This window comes from Lissotriton vulgaris, chromosome 6, assembly GCF_964263255.1.
Source record: "Lissotriton vulgaris chromosome 6, aLisVul1.2, whole genome shotgun sequence".
Lineage (NCBI taxonomy): Eukaryota > Metazoa > Chordata > Amphibia > Caudata > Salamandridae > Lissotriton > Lissotriton vulgaris.
The window spans coordinates 1,657,467,196-1,657,491,245 of record NC_141694.1 but is presented as its reverse complement, the minus strand read 5'-3'; the positions used below and the strand labels follow the sequence as shown (position 1 = coordinate 1,657,491,245).

Genomic DNA, 24,050 nt, shown 5'->3' with positions numbered 1-24,050 from the left:
ATGCAGAGAACAGATACATACTGGTAAGTAGCTTTTTCCTTTTTTTGCTTATGTCCCCCCCCCCCCCCACACTGACCCCGCCCCTACCAGTGCGGCCCTCAGCCACAAACCACACTGTAAATTTGACCCCTGAGTGAAAGTTTGTGAGTACCCATATTCTTGTAGAACACCAGAGAACTTGAATGCACACGTTCTACAGCCTGAATAAAAGAATTATCAAGATATTTACTATTACAGTTAAAATACCCTCTTCCGTAGATTATAAGATATTGCAAGTCACTGAGGAATTCCATGACCAAAGGCAAAAGGCCAAGTTCTTATTTTAGGTGGAGAAGTGTGGCTCTGGGGTTAGAGGCAGCAAACCCGGAAGCTGAGATCGGTCCTGGACCAGGGTTCAATTCCCCGCCTCGGCGGGTCTTGGGCTAAAAAATTCCACGGACTCGATAATTCTCGTTCTGGTGCCTACTCGACTCACGGGTTCACACTCTGCGGGTCTGGGCAATAGCTTGCTTAATCTCCACTATGGCCCCTCGCGGCGGGATGCCTGGCTTTCACCTTGTGGATACCCTGCTGGGGTTATCTCACAGGGGAATACCAGGACGGGTTCCCAAGGCAAGCGCCTTGATGCCTTCGGGTGATACGTGCGCTATATAAATCGCAATACATTTACATTTACATTTACATCATGAAACTCCGAAGTGACTTGCAAATATCCATTTAACCTATGGCAGAAGATATTTTATTCCTTATAATACATGTAACGCATCACTCCTACCACAACCCACTCAAATCTTTGGTGTTTGCTACGTGTTTCTTGTTTTTGCTTTAAAATAATTCATATTTAATTAAGAACTAGAGCTCAGACTGAGAAGTAACATCCCAAGATAATTTCAATCCCGTTGGGAGCTAGATGCACAAGATAAACATGTTGCAGAAGAGGTCTACTTTATGCCAATCATTGTTCATTTTAGAAAAACAGATCATAACTATGAAAATGTAGTCATCATTTTTGTTGTTTAAATTGCAGCTGTAATTACGGTCTTGTTACTCATATTTCACTTTGGCTGCTGGCCGGAAGCATTATAACGTCACAACTCAACTGTAACATTTTACAGCGCATTTTAGCTACGTCTGTTTCTCAATACTTCTGAACAGACATCAAAACTTGACTGTAATAAGAAAATTAGACATGTTTTTATTTTAGCATTGCAGGCTGGCATATATTATAAAAGGCGTAATAAAATGACAACATGACTATGCTGTGTGATCTGAAGACAAACTTGCAACCTGTAACAGATGTATGGTGGACTTTTTCTGTTTGTTACCCTTTAATTACATTTGAAATTAAGTTCCTAATGGCTTCCTCGCTATTGTTCTTTCAGAGTATACGGGATAAAGATAAAGCTGAGAAGAAGCGCAAAGCTGAGATTGCGAGACAGCGCAGAGAAAAGGTCATGGCTCAGATGTCTCAAATGCAGAGGAATTTCATTGATGAGAACAAGGAACTCTTCCAGCAGACATTAGAAGGACTAGATGCATCAACTTCATTAGAACTTGATCACAGGTAAAGTGTTTTTTAAAAATAAATTGCAGAGAAAAAAACCTTGTCTATCACATGTTAACAAGGAAAGGATTCACATGTATTTTTTTATTTAATTTGGACACGTTACAGTGGGACCTCTTTGTCTCCGCGTTTGAATTTGCACGCTCCTATCTTAAAAAGTTCCCTTGAAAACATCCCTTTATGCTGTTACTTTGTCTTCTAGAGTCAGTGGGATTATTACTTCAGCTGCATTTCTAGTTTTTCCAAATGCATTCTTGGCCTAGGCTGCCTTTTAGGATGACTGTTTTCCTTAAGTTTCATGTCAAGCACTGAATCAAATTAGTACCAGTTTTTTTCGTTTATCTTCACTTTTTACTAACCCCTAAATAAAACGAAATTACCATATCTTCCTTACTTAGCAGCGGAAGCCATAATAAACAGGCCTCCTTCATTGGGCTTTAAGGTTCATCTTAAAGACAACGTATTGAGGTAGTCTTCACTATTCATTAATCCTGGAGTCACTGCTTCATGGCCCGGTTATTGTATTGTATTGTATTGTAACTGCATTTATATAGCTTTTGCTACCCCTAATGATGTATTGAAGTGCTTTTTCAGCGAGTAGAACTCATAAAGAATTAGTGGTGAATTAGTAAAGTGAAATATGTAAGTAATTTGAGTGGTAGATATGTTCGTCAGTTATTTGGATTGGAAAGGATAGTGGAGGGATAGAAGAGGGAAAAGTTTTGCATTTATATAGAGCTTGCTACCCCTGATGAGGTGCTGAATCGCTTTTCGATGAGTAGTATGCTACTCCAGAACCGAAACAGGATTAGTGGTAATTAGTATAGGGACACATGCAATTAATTTGAGTCGTGGACATGTGAGCCAGTTATTTGAATTGGAACGGAATAGTGGAGGGATAAAAGAGCGAAGGGTCTAGACATTTTTTATTTTTTGGTTTGGATTATAGCTGTAGGAGGGGGTTTTAAGTGAGTAAAGGGGAGGTGGATGTGAGTTAGTATAGGGAAACAGGACATTTATTTGAGTGGTGGACATGTTCTGTTTTTTTGATTTAAGGAATAGGAGAAGGAAGGATCTAGTTTATTTTTAATGTATTTCTTTCAGTTCATAGCAATAGGCAGGGGGTTTAGACAGGGGCGGTGGGTGACATTTGAAAGTGGTGGGGCGCAAAGTGATTTGCATACTGCACCGTAGCGAGCGTGCGTATCGAGCGAGCCCGAACCCCAAAAGGGGGGTTTGGGGGGATAACCCCCCCCAAGAAAATTTTGAAAAAAAGGAAGAACAATCGTGCATTTTCAAGCAAATTTGAGAAAGCAGGAAGGTTAATAAAGCAATTGTGAAAGTGCAGTTATTACATTAATAGATGGCATAACATAGGTAGCTGCTTATTCAGTATAACCACAGAGCTTCATACATTCTGTCCTATTACGCTCAGGTGCTGAATTCAGACTATAAGACTTTTATGAAAATCTCAGCTCTAAGAGTAGAAGAATTTGTTGTGGGTGATGACACAAGGAAAGATCAAATCATTGCAATTGGTGGCACTGACAGAGTGAAGTTATTCTAAGATGGACTCAGCAACCATGGATAAGGCAGCATGATGGAAGGATGGCAGCCATATCAAGATCCTGCCCTACAACATTGGTACTGACTGTTACCCCATTACCAATAAACAGTTTTTGATGTGGAGTAAATAGATTCCTTGTGTTTTCACAGCTTTAAATCAGAATATTTAGCAACTAGAATGGGATGTCAATGACCCATGACTGATGCCAAGCAAGCAACAATGGTACATGCAGAGGAGTAAAATGTTTTGAACCGTTCTCAGACCATCCCCAAGGATCGCTTATAGACTAGCATCTGTCTCACCTATTAGTCATGAAAATGCACATGAGCTACCCAATTATAAAACTTTGCCCACAACCACAACAGGAGGTGCCACTGATGTGAGTAGTAAAGGCTAAATTTAAGGTGAGCATTACATAACAGAGACACATTTCAGACTCAGATACTGCTGGAAGGTGATCCAGTTGTCTTTTGGCTGGGAAGTCACTGGGGAAGCAATGAGGGAATAAACCTCGGGGCACATGAACAACATTTAAAAGTAAGACAGGCCTGGGCTGGTCACGTGTCCCCAGATGCAAAAAGCAGAATTAAAGAATCCATATTATAACAGCGTTTTGAAGCCACGTGCAAAAAGGCGGACTAGAACATACAACCTTTCAAATGCCCCTGCAGGAATGTATATCATAATGGCAATCATATAGGCATATCATGCAAAGATCAATGGTTGTCTATACCACAGGCATGTCATGCACTGGTGATTATTTCAATACGAAATTCCATAAATCAAATTAAATTAAATTCATATGTGGTCAAAAAAGGTACACAGGCCCGATTGCCCACGTGAACAGGTGAAATTAAAGAGAGTTGTGAGACTCTAAATTAGAATGAATTGCATACAAAAGAGATCATGGCTCCAATTCCAGCATGTATACATACCAGAAATCTATCTAGAGCAGTGAACGTTGTGTTGATTAACTTGCTTTGAATGCACTGTTAAGAACTAACCTTGAAATGAGATCCCACAAAAACAAAACACAAGCTCCTCACCCGTGTGTATTATGTGGGTCAGCTACGGTTGTGCGGATGTGTCGGATCAGTAAATCTGTGCATACCCTAATTTAACCTTATACCCCTGTGTATCAGTGCGTATAATTCGTGCTGATATCCTTATTCCGTACTAAAAATCCTACCTGTATTTGTCAACAAGAAAAAAGAAGATCTGTGGGTCGGGCAGGTAAAATTGGTAAGGAAAAGCAATGAGAAAACAAAAAGAAACGTTCGTTCAGTACTCTGAACAACTTGCATGCTCTTTTTGTCCCAAGTAGGACTGTCTAAAACGGTCCTTGCATTTTAGCAATTATCGTACATACTGGGTGAACCAGCGACCTCTGCGTGCATGTTGATTAACATAACACTCAGAAATTATAAGAGTGAATGAAAGAGGACTCACAGTAAAGTCTGTGTGCTATTCAAAAAATTGAGGCACTTTATACACGAAATGAAACTTTCTGTGAGGTAGTCTGCTGGTCTGTGCAGGAAATGTATATTTAGTGCTCATTAGAACCCAAACATTTGAAAAGAGGTCATGCACGTGTTATCTGCTGAACAGATGTATGCCTCCCTATGAAAACATACTAGCCCGTCACCATGCAAGGTATGTGGTTCTTTTTATTTTAAATTGGGCAATTAATATTGAAACCATCACCTGCAGGAATAGCAAAAGAAGTGCTGGTGCTGGGCACCTGAAAGCACCTGCTCAAATTGAGCACTGGTGATAAAGGTATTCACACAACAGGCACATTCAGTCCTTGGCCTCTCTGCGAGCATCTTGAAAATGGTAGTGTGCCAATTGTGAGCTCGCATATAAAGGGGGTCACACTACTGTCAAATATGTACTCAAAGAAAGGAAACGAGGATGCAGTGCTCACGGGTGAGTGGAGGGGCATGTTCTGTGCGCATGGGACATGGAAAGGTGGAGGAGATGAAAGGAAGTATGCACAAAAAGGAGAGAATGGAAACTGTTGGAGAGGAGAACGACTGCTTGAGAGGCATGCAGGTGCAAGATTCCAGGAATACATGGGGAGGAACATGGGAGCATGTTTCAAAGAGAGAGAGTGCAGAGGAAAATGGTGTGAAAAAGAAAGCGAGAGAGAGTGAGACACACTGAAGACCTTACCACATACACAGAGCTTAGTTATTTAATTCAAAGTGCTTCACTCCTTTCAGAGAACCCCACAGCTTTCACACCAATAAAAGTCACTTTCATTTTCAGTTGGTTGTTGCTTAGCGTGAATTAATTTGACAAGAAATGTGGTCATTTTTTTTGTTTTCTAATAAAGGTGCCAGGAAGCCCCTCTGTGCTCCATGTAACGATACATAAATGTAATAAAACAATTGTGTTTAATAATATTGATAATAAACCTTATCACAAAATTCGAATAAATACCCTGTTGTCGGTCAGTTTAAATCATTTAATCCATCCTAATCAAAGGCCCATTGAGAAAAAAACTTGCCTTTGAAACAATTAAGTGAATCAGAGCTATTGCGGACCCACAATCTGCCGAACTAAACAACTGAATTTCCAGCATCTTTTAGAGAGGGACAGACAGAGGGACGAATATAGGGTGGCAACAAACATTACCCGGGGCTTCACTGGTACCCAGTAAACAAAGGGGTCAAAGGTTTACATACTTTAGTACAACACACGCACTGCAGTAAAAAACGAAAGGATGTTTAAACATTTATGGGGTACAATTAAAAAGACCTTTGAATATAGCTGCAGTGACACCTTGCACTTTCAAAACGTGCAGTTCACAATTGATATTGTAACAAGTCACCGCAGCATATGCTGTTCCCCTGCACTGAGGCGTGAATGAGCTTCTGGAGTTCAGTGCCCCTCTGCCTGACAAAAGCCTGCCCCTTACTCCATCCAGCTCAGAGCCGAAGATGAAATAAAACCCACACACCACATGCACATGCACACACACACACACAACACCTGCCCTCTCGTCACCAATTACATGAGCTTTAGACTTAAAATGTACTGTGGCTACCTTCCTTTGGTTGGAGGAAGCCAAAAGGGTGCACACTCTCCTACTGCCCCAGGCAGAATGGTCTCACACTAAAAAACTCACTGCTCCTACTGCCACATGCTGGCGGCAACATGCCTCCCTGCTCTGGCTCTTATCAGGTTTTGACATCCTGCAGATGCTAGGCGATGGGCAGCGAGGAGTCCATTACCTTTAGTATCAAGTATAGCCAATGGGGCATCTAATCATGGCATCGCTCCAGCATCCTCAAGACAGTGGCATGTAACAAATGTGACTCTCTTTGGGGAATTAGTGCATATTATTATATAGTATGAGAGACCTACAGAAAATAATTGTCTTCAGCTAACGATTAAAACCAGAGGACAAACCTGACAGCAAAGTCCCTACAAAGAACTCAAGAAGCGTTTTCTCTGCAATCATATGGACTGGTACTGGCTTCCATCCAGTGGGAAACATCCGGATATGAACGGTTTCACAATTTTTGTGTTTTATAGGCGACAAAGGCAGAAGCTTTGTTTGAAGAGAGAAACACCAACAAATTGCAAATGTTTGTGAATGCCCAAAAAGTAAAACATTTGTCGATGAGGACCAAATTCTTACTGGTGGCTAATCGATTGACATGTTCTCCAGGAGCAGCCAAGCTCTCAACCAGAACCATACATTTACTACAGAATAAAGTTTATAATACTTGAAAGGTTTCTGCTGTCAAAATAGTATTTAGAGTCTAATAGTCTAATATCTGCTGCTAAATAAAGAAATCATTCTGTAAATCATATATTTCTATTGTCTCACTGACACATTAATGTTTGTTTAGCAGAGCTGTTAAACTTGAAGGTAGTATATCAACCTGAATGTATAAATAGGATTAAAAATACCGTTCGCTATACCTTTACCAATATTGTGTACCTATGCAATGCCAAGTAATGCTTTTCACAGCAATATTGAAAACATGGACACCAACATCAAAACAAATATAGCTTAATTTCTATTGGCCATCATTTCATTGTCTTGTATGAGAATATATAATCATTTCACAAAATAATAAAAATTGCCAGATGGAAATTGCGTTTGTCCACTGTTAACTAAAGTTTAATTTATCAAAACGATATCTATACCATTGATAAATTGTAGAATTTATCATCTCTTCTGGCATCTGATAGATTTGGGTTAGGCCAATCGCAGGCTGTCCACGCCCCTAATATATGACCATAGTTAATGAATAAAGTGCTGCTGCAATGGTCGTGTGAGCTGTAGGATTTTGATTTAAGTAAACAAGGTTAATTTTGAGAAGGCATGTTTAATTCATCTATCACTCTTCTCTAGATCTAAGCTCAAAAACGTTATCGCCTGGCGTTCCAGCTGGACTGTCGAACCTCCTAAACATATACGGGATAATGTACACCCAACTGTGCATAATGATACTGCAAGTCACTGAGGAGTTACATGACCACATAGATGCACATGGCTGAAGTTAGGGTACCTTTGTAGATAGATGCAGGGGTACACAGAGGTGACTTGCTCCATTCCTATCATGTAGGCCTAGCTGGGGGTACGTTCTTCAATATAATTAGTGGGGACAAGCACATTTATATTACATCAAAGCATATATTTCTGGAAAGTACGTCATGATGTGATTCAAGTGCATGCCTGCTATAGTCAACTGGCCAAATGTGGAACCAAGCATGCTGCAATTTCTCTACCACCTTGTAATAAGTTATTACAAGTGACTAGTGACGTTATTTGTTTGGTAGAGATGTCAGAACGTTCCTGTAATAAGAAAACAATTTAGGTCACGTAATCAGCCTACAACACTTTCTATCTGATTGTAAAGAAACCCAAAGGTGTCCTGAGTTTTGTTTCAATGAGTCTGATTCACACAAAAAATATACAACTACCTCATGGGTGCTTAGGAAGAGGAGTGGTGCCGCGGCTAGGGAGACTGACTCCGGAATTTGGGGATCACGGTTCGATCCCCGGCACCGGTGGCAGATTAGCCCAGCACCATGTGACTCTGGGCAATAGCTTGCTTAATCTTCCCGACGGCCCCCAGCGCCTAGATTCCCTCATGGGTGATTGTTTGAGCTTTACAAATGTGGATTATTAGGTTAAGTGGAGGGGTACACTTTTTGGGGGAATTCACAAGTATTCCAGAAGTACTGCTTGAAACTTGGGACAGTCACAGTTTTCCAGCGTTCCTTCATGGAAGTACATGGAGTACGTTAACCCTAGTGTAAATGCTTTGCCAAAGTTTGTATGCACTTGATAACTTTAAATACACACCTCCAAGGGAAAAACAACTACCCTCACACTTCCACCAATTTGGGGGTTATTCCATCCCTGGCCAGGGATTACTCCTGGTCTTTATAAAAAGTAAATATTTGACCAAATTGGGGTCTGCATTGGTCCTTGGAATTATTTGAAATGTACAACTTTGTCGTTGTTTGTCTAGTTTCCATGACACCACCATCCAGGAATGCCCATTCCTCGGCGCTGGGAAAAGATAACTCCACGTAATAATATCCCCATCTCATGTAATATGGGCTTGAAGATAAACGTGCAGCTCACCTTGGGGATACCCGGCCGGGGTATCTCACAGGGGAATACCAGGACGGGTTCCCTAAGCAAGCGCCTTGAGGCCCCTGGGTTAAAGTGCGCTATATAAATCGAATTACATTTACACATTTACACACACACATACATCATGCCAGTTGGCACCTGCTTTAAATGTGGCTGCACACATTGGTCTTATGAATTGCCAGGCAACTTTGATCAGGTAAAAAACACGAGGGTATTATTTTCGGTTTAAAATGCCACTTTAAATCAGTAAGTCGGGGTGCAGCTAATTAAAACAGCAGGGGTCAAGACCAAACTATAGCTGTAATTTAAATCCTAGCAGGTCGTCAGAGGGCGCGAAACACCCACCATGTGCTACTGGTCAACTGGGCTTCCCACTAGAACTTTCAAATAAAAGCTAAACCCACTTAAAGAAACACACATTTTGTTTTGAAAGCAGTGGCTCCTGCACAAATATGATATTTAAGAAAGTAAAGGATATTTGATTTGGACCAAATGTATTTTCTCAAAGTCATGTAAACGTGCATACGCCCTTGGAGTGATTAGTAATGCTTTACAATTTAATTTTCCAAAATTCGCACCCAGCATGGGGCCCACAAAAACAAATGCTGCCTTTCAGCCATCTAGTAAAACGTTTAGCACAGCTGTAATTCCGATTGTTAAACAAACAGGCTCACTTCTTAGATCCTTGCTCTCGCCGTTTTGTTTGTGGAAAATGTAAGTATTTGCGAAGTATGAGGAGGCTTCTCATTACCAGGACCGCAGCGCGCGCTGTCAAGTCTGTGCAGGGCCCGGGGTGAGTTGGGAAATGCGAACAGATTGCTGTAAGCCCTTCTCAAATAAGTGCTTATTGGTGGAGGCCGAGAGCGCTGCCAGGAATGTCACGGCGGCATGTGTTGTCAGACTTACCCTGTGCCTTAACGTATTGCTTTCAGAGTGGGAGATGTCCCTGGGCCCAGATTGCAGACACATGTGCCAGTAGACTGTAGACGGAAAGGTGCTGATTATTTCTCGGCTGCGCGTTTTCTGAGCGGAATGTTGCACGGGGTTCTCGTCCTGTTAGCTCCTCAGCTTGCGGCTGCCACGAAAACCAGCCAATTGCAAATACCCCCACGCGCGGCATCCAATGATGGAAGCTGCGGGGCTGACAAGCCAATCCTGGGGCTGGCTGCAGCACCAGGATTGGCTAGGGGGGCTTATTTGCTGCTCGCCCTGTCACCCTTTGTGAACCCGGGCTGTGGCAGGCGAACAGCACCCCTGGGTCCCGCTGGGGACCTTACAGTGCGCATGCTTGAGGAAGTACCCAACTTTCCCAAGCATGCGCACTGTAAATTCCCCATCGGGATTGCGCAACTATCGGGATTGCGCAACTGCCGCAGGCCACCTGGCGGCTGATTGTTGCAATGAATGTATTGCATGTATTTATTTTATTTAGAGAAGGATTGCGGCCGGCGGCAGCGATGCGGGTCCATGTGGTGGCTGGTGGGGCTACGCCCCTACGCCCCAATGGACGCACCGCTGCTGGGTTTAGATGAGTAAAAGGGAGGTGGAGGGGGAAGAGTCAGAGGTAAGGGTTTAGAAAAGCTTGTTTATGAGGTCTGACTAGTAAAAGAAGTATGAGAAGATGCAAGGAGGGGTAGTGGAGGTAAGAGTCTAGAAAGAGTAATTTAAGGGTCACAGTAGTGGTATGAGGTCTGAGATGAATCAGAGTGGATATAGAGGATATAATGATGGAGGTATCAGGGTGAGAAATAGGGTAATGCATTGGAAAGAGTAGTAGAATGAGGTTTGAGGTGAATCAGAGTTGAGGTAGAGTATATATTGAGAGGGGTATAGGGTCAGAAATGGAGTAGTGCATTGGATATGCTGAATTAGAAGAAAAGTAATACATATATTGATACATAAGTACATGGAAAGTATGTGTATGTGCGTATATGTATATATATATATATATATATATATATATATATATATATATTCTATCTGGTCTCCTGCACAAACCATGTAGATGCAAAGGAATCACGAGCCACTCCAGCCAGGTAGGGTTCAAGGTATTTTTAATGGGCAAAGAAACAGACGCGTTTCGAGCGCACAGGCTCTTGGTCACATGACCATAGCAGACATATTGTTGCATTAAGTAACATAGGTTTAAAGAAAATGAAAGAAAGACTCAATGTTTCTGTCACATTGAATTCGATCATGTGCTTTAACGAGTTACATTACATCATGTAAAAACATGTAAATAGGTAATTTACAAAAAGCACATTTTTATACATTTTTGTATTTATGCAATATATTGTGCAAAGTGATTTATTTTGGTACAAAATTGCGGGTATAGTACCCAATTCATTTTATAGCTCCAGTTTGTATAGATTGGAGGGGAAAGGCGGGAGAATCATACTTGTGTTAGTCAGATTGAATGACTAGGGACTGTGAGTGAAAATGGCCTAATAAGGTTTGTGACACCAGATATGGTAGATGATATCGTGTGTGTTGAGCATAAAGTAACTGGATTTTCAGGAAATACAGGGTATAGTACCCATGGTGAGAGTGATAGAAGAGTATGGTTGTCATTACTTAGAGTGGTGATTATGTCAAGAGTTTTCCAATGTTCTAATGGTGATTACTCTTTTCCAACAATCTAAACTCAATAATTGTTATACTGAGTAACAATGGTGTACATAATATTCACTATTTATTCATGCAATACCGTGCTCTTATTAATTATCACTATCGGAGAGTGAACGTTGTCGTGCTCATATCGATATCACATATCCGTGAGGTATTTGGGTTTCAGAGGTGTGTCCTTGGCCTGTATATTAAAGATAAGACAAAGACAAATTTAAGTCAGTTATACCAATATTCATACATAATTATTCATACAGTCCATTACTTGATTCCTAATTCGAAATTCCTGTTCTCCTGCCTTATACACAATAATTGCTCAACAAAACATATATCAAAGACAAAACGTAAAAAAATTTTTGGTATTTAAAAAAAACCGTATGGTCAAAAGAATCAGAGTTTTTAAAGGTCAGAGGAAGTTCACAGAGGAGAAATTTTACAGATGAACATACATCTCTTCATCAACGTTCATCCCTATTGGAGCGATACTGCCTGCCTGGAGAATAAATCTTGATTCTGCTCTATGTAGTGCTGTTACTCTATCACCACCTCTCACGTGTTTTGGTATAGAGTCAAGGACGAAAAATTTGGCCTTAGTCCAGTCCCCATCATGATGGCTATGGAAGTGTTTGGCTGTACTGTAGGTGAAATCTTTGTTAGTAATGGCCCTCCAGTGCTCCAGAATTCTCTTTTTGGCTGGAAATGTCGTAGACCCTATATACCATTTCCCACAGGGGCATGTAACAACATAGATGACAAATTCAGTGTTACAGGTGATTTTTTTGTTTATCTTCCACCTTTTGTTTACTCTACTGAGTAACACCTCCTTCACATTGGTGCTATGTCTACAGGCTTTACATTTCCCGCATGTTGAAAATCCACCCCTGGGTTCAAGCCATGTCTTTTTCTTCTCCATGTGGCTATGTACGATCAAATCTTTAATAGATTTGTCTCTCCTGTAGGTTATCGATGGGTGTTTGCCTAGTTTGTCTTTTAGTGTTTTATCCTGTAAAAGGATATCCCATCGTTTCCTTATTATTTTACTGAAATCTGGTGATTGAGTGTTGTAGGTAGTTATCAACCTAATTGGTTCAGTAGAGGAATCTTGCCTGCATTTCGGTGCTTGGAACAGGGTGTCTTTCCGGTCAATAAGGGCTACTCTCGCTTCACCTTTCTGGAGCATATTCTGGTGGTACCCCCTTGTTACAAACCTCCCATGCATTTCTTTTTTATGTTTCTCGAACGAGGTCGTGGAGCTACAATTTCTTTTTGCTCGTAGGAACTCGCCAAATGGTATGGCCCATCTGAAGCTAGGGGGGTGACAGCTAGTGGAGTGTAGCAGTGAGTTACCTGCTGTCTCTTTTCTGTAAATTTCAGTTTCGATCTTATTTTCAACAACATTCATTCTAATGTCCAGGAAGTCTAGGGTTGTTTGACTATACTTTATGGTAAATTTCAAATTCAAGTTATTAGAATTTAAGATGTTTACAAACGTAACAAGATCATTCTCATTACCCTCCCAGACAAAGAAAATGTCGTCAATGAACCTGACCCAAATATTTACATTTTTAGTCCATTCTTCATGGGCATCGTCCCTGAGCACCTGTTCCTCCCACCAGCCTACCAAGAGATTGGCGTAGCTGGGGGCAAAACAGGTGCCCATCGACGTGCCCTGTATTTGTTTATACAAGGATCCGTCAAACAAAAATACATTTTCTTCTAAGCATAATTCGATCATTTGTAACAGCATATTGGAGTGTGCTTTCAAATGGTTGCTTCTGGTCTGTAAAAAGTACTCGCATGCTTTGAGGCCATCTCTATGTCTTATGGACGTGTAGAGGCTCTCTACGTCCAATGATACCAACCAGAAGTGTTGCTCCCAATTGATATTCTCCACTTTCTGGAGGAAATCCTTGGTGTCCTGTATGTGGGAGGTTAAACCCTTTACATAATCTTTCAAAAAGTAATCCACATAGTGAGATATATTTTCCATGAGACTGTTAATAGAGGACACGATAGGTCTCCCTGGTGGTGTAGTGGGGTTCTTATGTACCTTGGGTAGTAGATAGAGTGTGGGTGTAGTGGGATTTTTATTGATGAGAAATTTGGTCTCATCCCAGTTTAACAGACCCTTATTGTTCCATTCGTGAATGTACTGATGGACTCTACTTTGTAGTTTGGTCAGGTAAGTGTGGTTAACTTTCACATAGCATGTCTCGTCTGACAATTGTCTCATTGCCTCTGTGATGTATAGCTTCCTGTCCCATAGGACAATGTTCCCTCCCTTGTCTGACGGCTTAATAATTATTGAGTCGTCATTTCTTAGTGATTTTAGGGCCTCCCTCATCTCTAGTGAGAGGTTCTGTTTCTCAGGGGGTTTGTGTAGGAGTTTGAGCATGTCATTGGTGACTAAGTCATGGAAGAGATCAATATTGTCTCTAGGGAGTTGTGGCCTAAATCTGGATCTAGGTTTGAAGGGGGTTGCAATTGTATTGGGTGGATTATCACTCTCTGTGGGTGTTATATCTGGTGTTTGGCTTCCCATTTGTGTTGGATCTATTGCGCCCTCTTCATAAAGATCATCTAGAACAGTCTGGAGTTCTGTGCCAGATGTTGTAGGGTTGCTCTCTAACATTGGGGTTTGGCTAGGGGAACTCTTGCTAGCATGGATCTTGTGTAGCTTCAGTTTCCTAGTAAACATATACATATCAATTCGTGCTTGTGTATAATCAAAACGAGAATCAGGGCAAAATGTTAATCCTAATTGAAGCACCTGTTCCTCATGTACAGTTAAATGTCTGTTAGAAAGGTTTATTACCGTTAGTTCTTTACTTTGTGCATCCATTATTTGGCTTTTGGCATCTGGCTTTTGCTTCCCACTCCAGTGCTGTTGGTTTTTCCTTCTCCGGTCTCGTCGCCTTTTGCTCTTCCCCTTCCTCCTCGGCCTTGATATCTTGTCCTCCCTCTGATGGACTGTTCCGTGTCGTCCAGTAGGAGGCGCATTTCGTCGGAAAAAGCCGTAATTTCCGATGAGGCAGCTCCATCCAGGGAGCTCGCTTCAGAGCTCAAACTTGTCTCTGATTGGCGTCGATCCTTGTCTGCCATTCCCAATGCTTTATCTTTCAGGAGAGAGGAACGGGGTTTGTCAAATTTCTTTGCAAAGGTTAGGATCCTTCCAGACATATAGTCACGTTCGTCACGCTCAAATTTTCGCTGTTTCCTGGCCATGATATCTTTTTCAAATTTCTTTATTTTTTCGTCTACTGAAGCAAGAATCTTGGTTACCTCCGTTTGGTTAGTATCCTTTGCCAGATCGTCAAGAAGCACTTGTATTTCCTTAAGGAGCTGATCATGTTCTTCCCACGCATTCTTGATCAATATCTGCATCATTACTTTTGAACATGCATTGGTGTTCTCACTCCATGCTTTAAGAACCTCGGGTTTGGGTTTGTTCAATGTAGGCACTATGAAGATTCTTAGTCCTCTGGGCACGCGTTCCACCTCAATATAATTTGCTAGAGATGTTGCTTCCCACCATCGACTAAGTTCTTTCTTTCTCAGTCTTTCCAGTTGAATACCCTTTTGTTTTAAAGTTGGTTCGTTTGCATGTTGTGTGTTTCCAGTTGCTGTTCTATCTGCTCCATTCTGTGGTTTCTTTTTAAATACATTCTCCGCTGAGGCTTCCCGCCCCTTTAAGAACTCCATTGCCCAGAATGCACTGCAGCCTGCTTGGCCGCTTCCTACCCGGTCGCGCTGTTGGCAACAGTTGCCAAGCGAGTCCTGGCTGCCGTTTCTCACTTCTGCTTCCTCCTCGCTCCGTATCCCCGAATCTGTTGGTTTGCTCACGAGTCTTCCACGGGTGCGGAGGAGTGCCTCGGGCAGCAGCAGTCACGCCGAGGCGATTTGGCGGTGAGATGTTGTTGACAGCCGGCGGGCGGAGATTTCCTGACTTGCCGTCACTTTTCAGAGGTAGCGCAGCTCTCCGCCCTTCCAAACGGGCTGGGGCTCGTGTCTCGAGCGGGCGCCACCGCTCACGTAGATTCTATCTGGTCTCCTGCACAAACCATGTAGATGCAAAGGAATCACGAGCCACTCCAGCCAGGTAGGGTTCAAGGTATTTTTAATGGGCAAAGAAACAGACGCGTTTTCGAGCGCACAGGCTCTTGGTCACATGACCATAGCAGACATATTGTTGCATTAAGTAACATAGGTTTAAAGAAAATGAAAGAAAGACTCAATGTTTCTGTCACATTGAATTCGATCATGTGCTTTAACGAGTTACATTACATCATGTAAAAACATGTAAATAGGTAATTTACAAAAAGCACATTTTTATACATTTTTGTATTTATGCAATATATTGTGCAAAGTGATTTATTTTGGTACAAAATTGCGGGTATAGTACCCAATTCATTTTATAGCTCCAGTTTGTATAGATTGGAGGGGAAAGGCGGGAGAATCATACTTGTGTTAGTCAGATTGAATGACTAGGGACTGTGAGTGAAAATGGCCTAATAAGGTTTGTGACACCAGATATGGTAGATGATATCGTGTGTGTTGAGCATAAAGTAACTGGATATTTATTAGTTGCAAGCTTGCCCACCACTTCACGTCCATTCAAAATAAGGCAGGAGTAGACCCATAGTCATTGCAGTGATTTTAATCAGCAATCATCATGGCGCGTTTCGGCCGTAAGAGACGGCCTTGATCACATGTCAGCGCCAGGGGTGGGATTACCGCTATTTAATGTGCAAGTACTTAATAATAGCAGCAATAGATATATTACATATTCATTTTACAGCGTAATGCGTAAAATCATGTACAAAATGAGTATAGGAATTCAACCAGGATATCAAATCACTGTAAAATATGTTGATCTTTAACATGCGTGATTAAAATATGATAATAATAATAAAGGGATACGTTCTTGTATAAATACATACAAATAACCCTTATTTCATGCATGAGTTCATATCCTAGCTATAGATCAAAGCCAATCTTGCTGCTATATGTGGTTAAAAGTGGCTAAGTGCATAGTATATATCCCCCCATCATCCTGATGTGCGAGTCCCTCTTTGATTCTAATATGTGCAAAAAAGTGCTAAATTAGTGCAAAATAAATCCATATGGGCAAGAAGTTGCTAGCAGCCAAACTGATACAAGCTAATGACTGTTTCCTAATACCATGGAAAAATGATTTTCAAAGTTGCAAAGAAAATGACAAGACATAATGCATACCGCAAGGATGATCTAGTCAATAGCCTAATGAATGAGAGGGTCATAAGATTGATTCCCACAAATGAATACACAATAAAAACGTTGTAAAATCATTTCAACCTAAAATCCCAATAAATTAGCTAAAAAACTCTTGATGTTATAAAATGATTCAACATTCATTCTGATCTAGCACAAGATAAAAATAGTGACTCATGAGCAGAAATGAAGCCTTATTAGCATTATGTCACTGAAGAATAACACTTATTACACGTTCCTGGAGGCCATCTCAACCCTAACGGGTAAGTAAAATATGTAAACATATATGGGAAGGAGAACCCATATCTATACTGGTAATCAATCTGAACAGAATCTCATGATAAATAACCACATGTATAATTAAATAAATGCTTAAATATATAAATAAATATTCAGTGAATACTATCATAAGTAAGTATGCATGTCCTCGCTGGTATTTAAACCCCCTGGCTGACTGATATCCGGTTCTAGAATGTATCTGGTTTCCAAGCTTCGAAGTCTGGCTTCCCTATTTCCACCTCTCTTGTTAACGGGCTCTGTGTCCAACACATAATATTTGAGATGTTTATGGCTACTTTGATGGTGTTCCGTAACCCCTTTAGTGCTGCGAACGTTCGGCGGACGTCGCGTGCACTACCTCGCTAGTGCTGCGCACGTCCGCTGAACGTTCCGATCCCGTTAGCGCAATGGAACGTCCGCACTGGGGTGGAATTTGCGGCGCGCTTAACGGGTTAAAGTGCCTTGCCACAGGATAACTAGGGTCATTATTAACATTAGCACGTGTATGTTGCAGAATTCTTTTATGCACTGCAAGTGCTGCCTATATACAATAAATTGCAGCTGCATACTAGTACATACACAGCAAATTCAGTTTTGCATGACAGATATTTCTTGATGGAATGTATCTTAGGGCTAAATGGCGTTTGATAAGTCTTGGTAATAATACTAAATTGACACACCTTACAATTGGCACATTTGTAAAAACCTGTCCTGGGCGTAAGCCATGTACTGGAATCTTCGTCCTCTGGGTTATTTTTCACTAAGGCATTACCCATAGTTGCAGTTTTTTTAAAGGTGGTTGCAGATTTTTTGGGCATTGTTCCACCTATAACGGGATCCCTCAGTACTATTGGCCCATTGCGGCGTATAATAGCCCTTATCTGTCCTTCCTGTCTGGAATACCCTAGTATCAACCTGGTAGGTTCAATTGAGGTTGTACCCATTGCATCCTTAGGCTTGGGTTTGTATTGGAGCAAATCCTGCCTGGCCTTACATTTGGATTTAGATATTGCTGCTTCAATGGTTTTAGTCTTATACCCTGTGGAGGAATCTGTTTTTACATTCTCGTTGTATGACTTGAGTGTCATGATCCTCACTACAGATTCTCCTTATTCTCAGCATCTCCTCATAGGGGATGCTGTGTATAAGGTGTGGCGGATGTGCTCTAGTTGCATGCAATATCGAATTTCCAGCTGTTGGTTTTCTGTAAAGTGAGGTTGCCAGACCATTGTGGGAAATGTATACCTCTGTGTCTAAAAATGTAATGGTTTCACATCTGATGTTATATGTAAACTTTTGTTGATGTTGATGTTGATATCCGCAATAAATGTAAATGTAAATGTACAGGAATTTATATAGCGCCAATCACCAAGCGGTTTCTAAGCGCTTGCTTAGGGAACCCGTCCTGGTATTCCCCTGTGAGATAACCTCGGCGGGGTATCCGCAAGGTGAAAGCCAGGCATCCCGCCGCGAGGGGCCGTTGTGGAGATTAAGCAAGCTATTGCCCAGAGTTGCAGAGTGCGAACCCGTGAATCGAGTAGGCCCCCTAAGCGAGAATTGTCGAGTCCATGGACATTTTAGGACTCAAGACCCCGCAGAGCCGGGAATTGAACCCTGGTCCCGGGCTGACCTCTGCTTCCAGGTCTTCCTCCTCTAACCAGTGAGCCACACTTCTCCACTAATAAACTCTTGTGCACTTTGCACTGACCCATTCCAGCCAACAAAGAGATCATCAATAAATCGTAACCAAACAATTATGTTATCAAAGAATATGTGGGCATACTGTTTTATGATAACCAGCTCCTCCCACCATCCCTTAAAGAGACCTGCATAACTTGGGGACAAGCTGGCCCCCATTGCTACACCTTGTATTTGTTGGTATCCTTGGTTTTTATATAGAAACAGGTTATTCTCCAGACAAAATGTCAATAAGTCTATCAACATCTGATTATGCTTGGCATATCTCATAGGTCTGTTGGCCAGGAAATGATCCACTGCTTTGACCCCATCGCTGTTTCTAATACAAGTGTACAGGGCTGTTACATCCAGGGCTATTAGACAGGAGCCCTCCTGCCATCTGATTTTCTCGATTTTTCTGATGAAGTCACTAGTATCTTGCGCATATGATTTAAGATTCTTCACATGATTTTGTAAAAATTAGTCAATGTAAACTGACATGTTCTCTAATGGTCCATCAAAGGCTGAAATAATAGGCCTGCCTGGTGGTTTTTCTACTGATTTGTGTACCTTAGGAACAAAGTATAACAAGGGGATAGTCGGTGTTTCCTTTTTGAGGTACTTGTATTCCTGTAGGTCCAAAAGACCCTGTCTCTTCCACGCCAATAGTTTTCAGAAGAAGTTGTCCTGTGCTTGTTTAAACTTCTGCATAGAACTTTTGCGGTAGCAGTCCACATCATTCAATTGTTTTGCTGCTTCCTCTGTGTAGTCTTTTAACCCCTTCGCTGCGGCGGCTATTCCGCCGCAGCGCTAAAGGGGTGGGGCGGCCGCATGCTGGTGACGGAGCCGCTCCGTCACCAGCCGCGGTTGAGCTATGCTCGTGACGGAGCGGTTCCGTCATGACCCGCCCCGCTCATTAGAACGCCCGCGCAGGCGCGAAATCAGCGCCGCGCAGGCGCGGCGGCTGGGCCATGACGGAACCGCTCCGTCATCAGCACAGCTCAACTGTAGCTGATGACGGAGCGGTTCCGTCATCAGCAGGGGAGGGGTTATTGGCTATAACACTACATTTCCCCCTTTGTCCGCATTCCTCACTTGTTCTTGTTGATTTTATCCATCAGTTGTTGATATTTACTTTCTTGATTGTTAATTTTACATTTGGTTTTGTTGATCTCTACATATAGTTGTTCGATTTCTGCCACCACATGCTCATTGAAAAACCCAGGGAGTCACGGGGCATAATGGGTATGAACCTTGATTTTTCCTTGAAATTTGTGATAGGTTTTGCACAAGTTTCCTAGCTGGGAGAAAGAAGATCTTGCGTTACGAGTTCCGGATATTCTCCTTCATCCGTGTTGGCGTCATCACTCATGGCACCTTCATTACCCAAATTGTGTAAATCATTAAGTGCTCCAAGATCTGCCACTGTTAAACTGCATTCTCCAGTCCCCATTATCAGTTGACTCTGTTCACTTGCCTGCGACATCCCTTTTGATCATGCCTTCAATTTGTGGAACATTTGAAGTTTCAATTTTCTGACGAACTTGTAAACGGCCGCACGAGTATTTGTATAGTCAAAATTAGTTGCGGGGCAATATGACAATCCTGGTGAAAGGATCCGTTGTTCTGATGTATCAAGGTGGATATCTGTTAAGTTGATTATAGTGTTGTTAGTATTAGGTGCTCTATCTGATTCAGTAGCCCCTTAATTGTCAGAGCAAGGTTCTGTTTCTTCCTCCATTGCGCTCGTCCTCTCACTTGTTTTGTGTTTCAACTGCTGCCACCATTCTCTGGCAGCCCTCCTTCGTTGCCGCCTGCTCTTTGTCTTTCGTTTTTTGACGTTTTGGCAGCCCGAGACCTAAGTGTTTCCCTGCGACTTCTTCTCTGCTAGTCCGATTCTTCTCCCAGGGATGGTTTTATTTCTCCCGGGATAGGCCTACCACTCTTGTTTTCCACCTCTGTTTCACTCTCGATGACAGAGTGGAGGTCAGATGCTGACGCCGATGTTGCTCCTCCCTGTTCCTCATTACGCTCCTGTTGAAATCTGTTGCCCCTAGTTGGTTTAGCTCTAAAAGCATCATATTTTCAAGCAAACGTGAATATTTGTCAGTTGGCGTAGTCATCTGTTATGGCAGAGTTTTTGGCTTTATTTAGCAGTGATATAGATCATTAGTCTTGCTCGCATCTAGTATAGGTATTCTTAGCCTGTGTTGGCCCTTTTAAGCCCTTTTTCCAGACCTAGAAGAGGATAGCTGCTTAATATGCCTTTATTCTTGACTTTAACCTGTCTATTGCCTATTGGCTTTGACATATTAGACATATTGGTATGGTTTATGTAGGTATTCTGACAGAGCTAAGGAGCATTTCACCCCTTTCAGGCCTACAGGCCTAAAGCTAGAGAGACTCCATCTTGATGGAAGCAGAGAGGCTTTTTAGGGCAAAGGCAATGTTTATAGTTATAACTGTTGTCCGCCCTAAGCGGACCGGAGAGAACCGGCCAGAGCTGAATCTAATCAGGAATTGTTCCCGGGCTCAGGTCTCTAGACGAAACAAGCAGACTGGTCACTGTGGGAGCGTCTAGCGCAAGGAGCCTGGTGCATGGGATTGGTGGGAAGAAGCTGCTGGCTGGAACTTTCCATGAGGAAACAGCATTCTATATTTGTGAAGTGCAGAGGCGGAGTCAGGCAGTCAAGCAGAGGAGAGTCGAGGAGAGAGTCAAGCAGGAAGCAGTCAAGCAGGAAGGAGTCGAGGAGAGAGTCAGCCAGAGAGTCCAGCAGAGAGTCGAGCAGTGGAGTGGAGTGGAGTTGGCAGAGAGAGAGAGAGAGGGTTCAAGCTGGAGAAGAGCTGAGTTGAATAGTGAGCTGGAACTGAAGGAAGCAGTCAGAAGCAGTTGCTTATCAGGAGGAGGTGTGAATAGCTGGAGTCTGAAGTAATGCCTTTTAGAAGAGATAGAGAAGAGCTCGTGGATTAACCTATGGGAGCAGATGGAATTGGACATTGGCGCAGAGACAGAGTGAATAAGCTAGTGGAATGAACGGTGATCAGAGCGGCAGGAACCATTAAGATTGAAGACGGAAGGTGGAGAGACAGTTCGTGTGGGGGAGAGGAGTCCCGAGACAGAGTGATCAGCGCAGAGGTGTACCCAAGAGTGCAGGAGAGAGAGAGAGCCTGAGATGAGCCAAGGCACAGACGAGAGAGGAACCCAGATGACAGCTAGAACAAGACTTCACACTAATCAGGTGATATTGTTTTCATCACATTAGCTACACTTATACTTTATGTCTAATCTTTTCCCTTTCAGCGGAGTGTTCCTGTTATGTGTAATCCTTCTCTTTCAAGCGGCGTGTTCTACCTATAGTCTTTGTCAGATCTGTGTTGTACTAATAATAAAATAACCCCAGTTTATAACAAACTGGTGTGTAGCCCCTATTCTTGTTCACTGAAGGTAAATGTACCTCCTAGGTGAGTACTAGGTATGTGAATGGATGAGTAATCCCAATCAGGTAAGTGGTGATCACATAAATAGGGAGTGAGTGGACCTTTGATGCCAAGAGCAGGGAGTACACTATATAATCTGGAACTATATTCAAAGTTATTATTGTAGTTTCATCCCGAGTAGACAGCTGAGATAATATCCCAATATATATATATATATATATATGTATAGGTGTTCATAGGAATGTGGTCGTCGTTGATATGCGGCGTTAATGAGAACACTGGGTGGGAGACCAGTGCCGATACCCACAGGATTGTGGCTTGAGTAAATGAGAGCACTAGGTAGTTGAACTAGTGTGTAGTTTCGCAGGATCGCGAACACTTTGGAAAAGGGAGCATTGGGTTCTGCAGGCCCGTGTGTAGACACACCGGATTGTGTGTCATATCTGCCCTAGGGTAGAACGGTCTGGGTCAGGGTGGCCGCGAGACCAACTGATGTAAATAAGTGTGGTGTAGGGTATGGATATCCCTAGTAATCAGTGAGTATTCTTAGTATCCCTATAGATTTAGTGGTGTTCTTAATAATATGAGCTTGTATATTGCGAGTTCCCCATCCTCAGGTAGGTACCAGGTGCCTGGATATAGGTGGTCCTGGGGAGGGAAGGTGAGTACGTTCTGGCTGGGTTGGAGGGGCCCCTGGGGGCTGATCCCACCTACTCAGAAAATCCAGCCATTACATCATCTTTATCTCTTTGGAACTTATAAGTTTTCCTTTGTTTTATCTTTTCTTCTTCCTTTTTTGTCTATTTCTCTGTTGTTCGCGAGCACGGACGCAAACGGAGTGGTTGATTGATTCTCCTTAAATTTGCTCATCTACGCTCCGCTCCTTCCCTGAAAGTTTCGAGGGGATTCGTCAAGCGGGGGCCGAAAGGGGGGTCCCAAACGTGCTTGCCCCATGTTAATTTCCATAGGGAACTTTAGACACGGCTACAGCCCGAACGGCTGAATGGAATTACACCAAACTTGGCAAAATGGTAGGGCCTGGTATGCACATGTGCCTTTGCTATGTTTGGTGAAAATCCCTCCAATAGTTCTTGAGAAAATTTAATTTGAATTTTTTCAAATGGCATTTTCTATGGGACCTTTAGACACGGCTACAGCCCGAACGGCTGAACAGAATTACACCAAACTTGGCAAAATGGTAGGGACAGGTATGCAGTAGTTCCTTTTCTATATTTGGTGAAAATCCCTCCAGTAGTTGTTGAGAAAATTTAATTTGAGCAAATTATATATCTATATGCGCTCACCGTACGCACACCGTACGCGTACGTGCGCGAGCTAGTTTCTGATTGGCTGGCAGTCGACTGTCAACATTCCAAACTGTCCAAACCAGGAAGTGTTGGCCACCATCTTGTTTTTCAGGATAACTGAGGCACAAGAGAGCCCAAAACAAGAGTGGAAAACACGAAAAGGGGGCAGGGTAGAGACCCCCCAACCCTCTAGCCCTTCTCAGGGGGTCCCAGAAGGACCCCCAAGGCCAAAAAAAAAAAATCGAAAAAATCGAGGGGGTACGAACACCGTACGTGTACGGTACAACATATATAAACGCTATCCGCTAATAGAATTAGCATTTACAAAACCTTTGAAATTTATTGAAAAAAAATATAGGTTTCACGCCTGATATAGTTAGGAATTGGCATTTAAAAAACCTTGCAAATTCACTGAAAAAAACATAGGTTTCAGGCCTTATATAGTTAGGAATTAGCATTTAAAAAACCTTGCAAATTCACTTAAAAAACCATAGGTTTCAGGCCTTATATAGTGTTATAGTTAGGAATTAGCATTTAAAAAACATTTAAATTGCTCCTATATAGTTAGTTTTACTAACTATATTTAGCGCACCCGCAATCCACTGCTGATGATGTCACATATTACATCATACATGACATAGTCAGTGACATCACTGATGACATCACTGATGACATCTCAAATGAAATCACTGATGACATCACTGATGACATCCCATT

General features: G+C 42.2%; 1 protein-coding gene across 3 annotated transcripts in view; it reads left to right on the top strand.

Annotated features, from left to right (window-relative positions):
* UBR2 (ubiquitin protein ligase E3 component n-recognin 2) overlaps positions 1-24,050 on the top strand; it is a 1,804,160-nt gene that overhangs the window by 1,095,687 nt on the left and 684,423 nt on the right. For all 3 annotated transcript variants that reach the window (XM_086927821.1, XM_086927820.1, XM_086927822.1), the window contains one exon: positions 1,383-1,564. In XM_086927821.1, the coding sequence (XP_086783947.1) occupies positions 1,383-1,564 (182 nt within the window). The remainder of the gene's footprint in view (positions 1-1,382; positions 1,565-24,050) is intronic.